Source organism: Arachis ipaensis, chromosome B3 (assembly GCF_059453495.1).
Source record: "Arachis ipaensis isolate K30076 ecotype BB chromosome B3, ASM5945349v1, whole genome shotgun sequence".
NCBI classification, from domain to species: domain Eukaryota; kingdom Viridiplantae; phylum Streptophyta; class Magnoliopsida; order Fabales; family Fabaceae; genus Arachis; species Arachis ipaensis.
This window is the reverse complement of record NC_142438.1, coordinates 86020389-86028624: the sequence shown is the minus strand read 5'-3', so window position 1 is coordinate 86028624 and position 8236 is coordinate 86020389. Positions and strand designations below refer to the sequence as shown.

Sequence of the window (8236 nt, the reverse complement as noted above, 5' to 3'; positions counted from 1 at the left end):
GAACATGCTTCCATGATTAGTTTGAATCTTTTTAAATTCTGTCTTTTAAGTTTTCTTTCTGAATAGGTGTCTGTGTGCTAGTCTTTATGTCACTGCATCCTCCTTAACTTACTTGTATGCTTGTCTCTTTAAATCAAATGAAGAGAGAATGTTTATGTTTCAAAAGACTAGAGTGGAGTTCATACTATGGAGTACATTCATGAGTTTGTGGTATGATCATAAGTTAGCTAAGTTGGTTCAACCATAAAGTGGGATGACAACTATCTGGCCTGAATACTTTGCTTTGAATATACTCATGAGACTAAGTATATGACAAGACCCTAATAAGAGAAAGAGAAAAGAATAATGAAAGTGGAAAAACAAAAGAAAAAGAGTAAGCAATAAGGCTAGGCACCAATGGTTTTGATCTTAAGATATGTGTCTGTGGTGTTCCTGTGTGAGGGATCTACTTGGATGAATAAGCTCTTAGGGGTGCTTTATCACTTGGTAACTTGGGTTAACTAACCCGGGATTATCAGCTGAAAGTCCATTATCAAGAGTAACCCTCACCACAGAGCATTTAGTAACCCAAAGAGGTGCTGGACACCAAGGTCTCAAGAAGGAAAATAAATGAACTATATGCCTGTGGTGTGTATGTATGGGGGAGAGACTTGAGGGAGTAAGTCCTTAGGGGTGCTTCAACACCTAACACCTTGAACCAACTGGTTCGGGAGTGTTGGCTGAAAGCTTACCTTAAAAAGTTGTCCCCTCACAGAGCACTTAGCCTAAGAACACCAATAAGCTCCGAAAAGACAATAAAGGGATCAATGAATAAAAGTCTCATGGGATGTAAGCAAAGTGAGTGTTTTAGGACATGATAAAGGTCTGAAAGCCAGTAAAGGAATGAACCTAAGTTGCTATGCATGAAACCACCATAAAATCAGTGATATGACTTCCACAAGAATGACTCATCTCTCTTGGCATTCCATACATCATTCTCTTGTTCCAGTACTTGCTTAGGGACAAGCAAGCTTTAAGTTTGGTGTTGTGATGCCAGGGCATCTTGGCCAGTTTCACTGACCTTTTCTTTACTGTTTTTAGGTTAGTTTTATGCATTCCCTTAGGAAATAAGCTAGTTTTGGGTAGATATTCACTTACACATTAATTCAAGCATACATTGTGCATTTTACATTATTTCATGAGGATTTTGCATGAGTTTAGTGACAAATTATATGTTGCATTGCCCATGACTCGGACTAGAACTTTGATGCGCTCTATTGCTTGATTGCAGGACCAAAGGAAGCAAGGAATGGGAGGTAACTTGCAAAGTTAATGAGAAAAGTGATTGCCAATAACGCTCTCGAAGTCATCATTGACCACGTTAAGAGTCACGTTAAATAAGCTAACGTGAAATCTAACGTGGAGAGGGGAAGTTGAGCCAACGTTAGTGACACTTAACATTGTCACTAACGTTAGCAAATGCTCATAAGTGGCCACGTTAGAGTCCACGTTAACTTAGTTAACGTGGCCTCTAACGTTAAAAAGGGGGAAGAAACACCAATGTTAGTGACACTCAACATTGTTACTAACGCTGGCCTAAGGAGAAACATACCACGTTAACTCCCACGTTAACTTGGTTAACGAGGGAGCTAACGTAAGAAGCAAGAGTGGTCGACAACGTTAGTGACACCCAACATGGTCACTAACGTTGGAAGCAACCACACAACCCCCCAAGGAGCCACGTTAACTTCCACGTTAACTTAGTTAACGTGGAAGCTAACGTTGATGAGTGAAAGAAATGCCAACATTAGTGACATTCAACATTGTCACTAACGTTGAGGATGGCTAAGCATGGCCACGTTAGAAGCCACTTTAACCTAGTTAACGTGAACTCTAATGTGAGACATGGGGGCACCTTGGAACGTTAGTGACAATGTTGAGTGTCACTAACGTTCTCGAAGGATGGCAAGCCCACGTTAAAGAGCCACGTTAACTATGCTAACGTGGGCTCTAACGTGGGAACAAAGGGGGCTTTTCAAACTTATTGGGAATGTTAAGTCTCAATAACGTGTGCGAAGGACTTAGAGGCAACGTTAGTGGCAACGTTTGTGCCACTAACGTTGAAGTTAACGTGGCTTTTACTTAGGAACGTTAGTGAGAAAGTTGATTGTCACTAACGTTCTCGAACTCATATTTTCACTAAACGTTAACACCCTTAACGTCCTGAGCTAAAGTCTCTGCCCACTTCACACTTTCTCTCTGCAAGTAAAGCCAAGCCCAAATGAAGAAGAGAACTGCTTCAAACTCAAGATCCAAAGGCCCAAGACTTGAAGAGCCAACTAGAAGCTGAGAAAAGTAGTATTTATAGGAGTAGCTTTGAATTGTTTAGGAGTTCTGGAGGTTGGAAAAGAGAACTACTCTCTGTATTTTACCTTCTCTGCATTTTTCTAGTTTTATTATGTATTCTCCATCTTTGTTTTCATTTTCTAGAGCTATGAACAACTAAACCCCTTTCATTGGGTTAGGGAGCTCTGTTGTAATTTGATGGATCAATACTAATTTTCATTATTCTTCTTCTATCTTTTCTCTTGATTTTACTTGAAAGCTTTCGATCTTCATCCAATTGGGTAGTTATCTTGGAAAAGAAGCTATTCAAACTTGGATCTCTTCTGAACCTTGAAAGAGGAATGAAGAGATCAAGCTAGAAATGCTTTCTCATGCTGGACCAAATTGGGTTTGGATGGGTATGTGACTATAACCCTCTCAATACTTGATTTGGGAAATGCATGTGGTATAATCAGTGACCATACTTCATATCTTCTCATGAGCAATTGACTAAGGAATTGGCTATTGATCAAGATTTGAGAGATTGAATTGCAAGAAATTGTAATTCAATCAATTAAGATTGCCAAGGAGATCAATGAGTGCATTGATTGAGGAAGAGAGAAAATGAACTTGATCCGGAGAATTGCAACATCTCCTGAGCCCAATGAACTCCCCATCTCTGATCTTACCCATTCTCTTTAATTTCTGCCATTTACTTTTATGAGCAAATCCCCCACTCCCATTTACAATTCTGCAATTTACTTTCAGTCATTTACTTCCAGTCCTTTAATTCTAGCATTTACTTTTTTGTTATTTACATTCCCGCCATTTTATTTTCTGCAACTCTCAACCTAAATTCTGGATTCGCTCAACTAGAACATTCTTCTAATTAAAGTTGCTTGATCAATCAATCCCTGTGGGATTCGACCTCACTCTATTGTGAGTTTTTACTTGACGACAAATTCGGTACACTTGCCGAAGGAAATTTGTTGAGAGACAGTTTCCACCCGCATCAATCATTAAACAATTCCAACAACCAATTTAGTTCAATTCTATCTTATGAGTCACTAGCTTAAGTGTCCAGAAATATTATATATTACATAGAGGAAACCGAAACCATACCTTGGCCGATTCCCAATATGCACTAAATCACCAATTGGACCTCAACTAAGCTTCCAAAAGTTCTCAAACTCAATCAAGCCATCATTTCAACTCCAACAAGCATCAACAATTACTCCAAAGCTCCAATTAAGTGCCAAAAATCACAATCTCAATCTATATACACATAATTTACAACAAATTCAACCTAGGATTCATCAATCCACAAAACCACAAGAGATTTAAATTTCTCACCTTACCCAATGATGATTAGGGCAAAACCCAATAGTAATCAAGTGCTAGAGTGTACCTAAACACCTAAAATCATAAAATTTCACTCAATACAAAACCCAAAAGCTCCAATTTCTTAGGGCAGGAAACTGGGCAAGGAATTTCGAGAAACTTACCACAAGGCTTGTTTAGAAGTGATGGGCTTGACAAGAGCTTTGCGTAGCCGCCGACGGCACATAAATCGGAGTACCGTAGCTCGAGTTATGGTCAATTGATTGATGAGGTGAATAGTATTTCTTGTAAACCCTCACTCTTTTCTCACTTCAGCTGCTCTCCCTCTCTTGAAATTTGTAATGAGCTGAAGTGGGGTGCATTTAAGTGTTTATATATGTTGGGCTTGGGCCCAACTTGGATCCGGTCTAACCCATTAGTGTTTTTAGTCCGTTTGGCCCAACTTTGGGCCAAACCTTTAAAATAATAGCCCGATTTTTTACTTCTAATATTTTTCTATGGTTTTCTATTGTTTTTAATTATTCTCGCGCAGTACTGGACAGACTTAAACCAGTTCGACCAGTTCAGTTTGCAGAAAATACATTTTTTGACTAAGAAAAATCTACTGAGTCTAAAAATCATATTTAAATCCTCAAATTCTCATTCTAAATTTTCGGATCCTATTTTGGGCAATATTAATTATTTAATTAGACGATTAGTTTGTCTCGGTTCTTACATTCTCCCCACCAAATAAGAAATTTTGTCCTCAAAATTTAGTGATTACCTGAGAATAGCTCGGGGTATTCCTTCCGCATCTCAGACTCCAATTCCCAAGTATGCTCTTCCACTCCTGCTCTCTTCCAAGCTACTTTGACCAGCTGAACTTCCTTTCCTCGTAGCTTCCTCGCACTAGTGTCATCAATTCGCACTGGTGATACTTGAAACATCAAGTTCTCCCTCAACTCGACTTACTCGAGCTCTAATACACAAGCCGCATCCGATGTGTACTTACGGAGTTGTGACACGTAGAATACGTCATGCAAGTTAGATAAGTGAGGCGGCAAAGCTACTTGATACGCCACCAGCCCGAATCGCCTCAGAATCTCAAACGGTCCAATGAATACATGTTCTCCCACTTCAAATTCCAACGATTTCCTTCTCTGATCCGCATAACTCTTCTGTCGACTCTGTGCAGTTAGAATTCTCTCTCAAATCTTCTTAATCTTCTCAGTAGTCTCTGCTACCAAGTCAGGACCCAATACACTTACTTCACCAGACTCATAACAAAAAAGTGGAGATTGGCACTTCCGTCTATACAGGGCCTCATACGGAGCCGTCCCAATGCTTGCATGAAAGCTGTTGTTGTACGCAAACTCCACCAATGGCATATAACGGTCCCAACTTCCAGGTTGATCCAAAACACACGCCCTCAACATATCTTCCAACGTCTGAATAGTCCTTTCCGACTGTCCATCTGTTTATGGATGATATGCGGTATTGAGACATAGCTTCGTACCGAAAGCTCTTTGGAAAGCTCCCCAAAACCTTGATGTGAATTAGGGATCACGGTCCAACACTATGCTTGATGGTACACCGTGCAACCTTACTATCTCCTTGATGTACAACCTCGCCAACTCTTCCATAGAATAGTTTACTCGGATAGGTAGAAAATGAGCGAACTTGGTTAAGCGATCCACGATCACCCAAACTGGTCACAAAGTCCATTGCAATTCCTTCCCACTTCCACTGAGGAATCTCAAGTGGCTGTAACATTCCCAATGGTTTCTGATGCTCTATCTTCACCTTATGGCATGTCAAACAGTTGGATACAACTGTAGCTACATCATTCTTTATCCCAGGCCACCAGAACATCTTCTTTAAGTCATAATACATCTTCGTACTTCTGGGATGAATAGAAAACCCACTGTTGTGAGCTTCTGACAACAAGTCTTGTCTCAAACCCCTGACATTCGGCATACAAATTCTCCCTTTATATCTCCACAACCCTTCATCATCCTTAGTAAACTCTCCATGCCTCTTCTTGCCAACTGGTTGAAATAATTGCTGAAGCTTTTGCTCATCTTGCTGAGCCCTCTGTATCTCTGATTTAAACGTACTTGAAATCTGTAACTGGTTCAAACAAGCTCTTCTGGCAACTTCACCAATATCTAATTTAATATCCACAAACTTATCCACTAACTCCTCTTCCTTTATTCTCATCCAAGCTATCGTTAAAGACTTTCGACTTAACGCATCCGCCACCACGTTCGCCTTTCTAGGGTGTGATGATTAGACTTTTGCATGGTCTAGAATTCACAATTGAAATCTCGTTGCAAGTATAGTTTCTAAACCAAACAATAGTCCTTTCATACAAAAATTTGTTTGTCACAAGTAACAAACCCCTAAAATCTATAAACCGAAGTATTGAACCTCGGGTTGTTCTCCCTAGGAATTACAATGTAGTGTCTTGTTATTGGTTATGAGGTATTTTGGGGTTTTTTTTGGATAAGAAACATGAAAAGTAAATGAAAATGAAATTCAAATAACAAAAGGTCTTGGCAAGGTTTGGTGGTCAAGGATCTCTATCCTTATCACTAACTACAACATGAGAATTGGCAAGGATCAACCCCACTAAGTTAACCTCTAACTAATAGTAAAGGAAAGTCAAGTGAGCTATGTCAATCCAAGACCATAAGTCCTAGTTCTCCACCAAATCAATTAGTGAGATCTAGCATTAGTAAAAAGTGCAAGGAAAGTAAATCTACACTACTCAATTGCAAAAAATTAAGCAACAACAAATCAAATGAACAATAAAGGAACATGAAAACATAAATTGCATTGAAATGAAAATAGAAGAAACAAAAGTGCATGAACATAAAAGTAGAGAATCACAAGAATGAAATACAAAATTAGAGAGAAGAGAAGAAGAGGAACTAGAAATTGTAAAGGAAAAGTAAATCAAAGCATGAATTAAACATAGATCTAAGAAATTCTAATCTAGATCTAACCTACTCCTAATCCTAGAGAGAAGTGAGAGCTTCTCTCTCTAAAACTAACTTTCCCTCCAAAAATTAAACTAAACTAAACTAATGTGTGAAAGTATCTAAAGTCCGTAAATTATGTTGATTCCCCTTCAATCCTTGGCTTAAATAGCATCAGAAATGAGTTGGATTGGGCCCACAAGGCTTCTAAAATCGCTGGCCACGGGTTGCATCAAGTGAAGCATGTGCCACCATCGGCGTGTCCGCGCACCGTGCGCGCCCCTATTCGCGAATACAACTATGGAAAATCTTATATCATTTCGAAGCCCCGGATGTAAGCTTTCCAACACAACTAGAACTGCATCATTTGGACCTCTGTAGCTCAAGTTATGGTCGTTTAAGTGTGAAGAGGTCGGCTTGACAGCTTTTGCGATTCCTTCATTTCTTCATGAGTTCTCCATTTTTACATGCTTTTCCTTCATTCCCTTGATCCAATCTTTGTCTCCTAAATCTGAAATCACTTGACAAACATATCAAGGCATCTAATGGAATCAAGGTGAATTAAATTTAGCTATTTTATGTCCTCAAAACATGTTTTCACTCTTAAGCACAATTAAAGGAGAAGTTATAAAACATGCTATTTCATTGGATAAATGCGGGTAAAAGGTTATAAAACCCCCTAAATCAAGCACAAGATAAACCCTACAAATGGGGTTTATTAGGGTGGTAACTCAATTCAAAATCATAATCCTTTAGCAACTCCATCAACCTCTTTTGATGCATATTAAGCTCTTTCTGATCAAAGATGTACTTGAGACTCTTATAATCAGAAAAGATGCTAAACTTCACTCCATACAAGTGGTGTCTCCAAATCTTCAACGCAAACACAATCACCACTAATTATAAGTCATGAGTTGGGTAATTTACCTCATGCGGTCTTAGCTGACGCGATGCGTAAGCCACCACATTCCGGTGTTGCATCAACACGCAACCCAAACCCTTCAGTGATGCATCACAATATACTTTAAACGGTTCATGCAGTTCCGGTAAAATCAAAACAGGTGCTGAAGTTAACTTTTGTTTCAAGGTCTGAAAACTTTCTTCACACTCCGACGTCCACACAAACGGCACCTCCTTCCTTGTCAACTTAATCATCAGAAGTGCAATCTGGAAAAATCCTTCAATAAATCTCCGGTAATACCCGGCTAAGCCCAAGAAACTCCTAACTTCCGTCACCGTTGTTGGTCTTTCCCATTCCATCACCGCCTCTACTTTCGAAGGATCTATGGCTATTCATCATTTGCTCACCACGTGACCTAGGAACTTCACTTTCTCCTTCCAAAACTCACACTTGGACAACTTAATATACAATTTCCGCTCCTTTAAGATTTGCAACACAATTCTCAAGTGTTCCTCATGCTCCTTCACTGTCTTAGAATAAACTAAGATGTCGTCTATGAAAACCACCACGAATTTGTCCAAAAAGGGACAAAATACTCTGTTCATGTAATCCATGAACACAGCAGGTGCATTCGTTAACACAAAGGACATCACCGCAAACTCGTAGTGTCCATAGGTCATCCTAAATGCAGTTTTCGGATTGTCATCCTCTTTCACCCTTATCTCATGAT

The 8236-nt window shown here is 39.4% G+C and overlaps 1 protein-coding gene across 1 annotated transcript; it reads right to left on the bottom strand.

Annotated features, from left to right (window-relative positions):
- Positions 1-4832: 4832 nt before the first annotated feature.
- LOC148571434 (uncharacterized) lies at positions 4833-5844 on the bottom strand. The gene is made up of 2 exons (XM_088507263.1): positions 5445-5844; positions 4833-5098 (listed from the first exon to the last, which is right to left on the bottom strand). The coding sequence occupies exons 1-2, from the start codon at positions 5842-5844 to the stop codon at positions 4833-4835; spliced, it is 666 nt and encodes a 221-aa protein (XP_088363389.1).
- Positions 5845-8236: the final 2392 nt, after the last annotated feature.

Coding starts and splice junctions, on each gene's coding strand:
- LOC148571434 (XM_088507263.1), bottom strand. CDS start 5,844: ATGAGAATAAAGGAAGAGGAGTTAGTGGATAAGTTTGTGGATATTAAA. Junction 5,099..5,444: donor AGCTACAGTTGTATCCAACT/GTTTGACATGCC, acceptor ATCCATAAACAG/ATGGACAGTCGGAAAGGACT.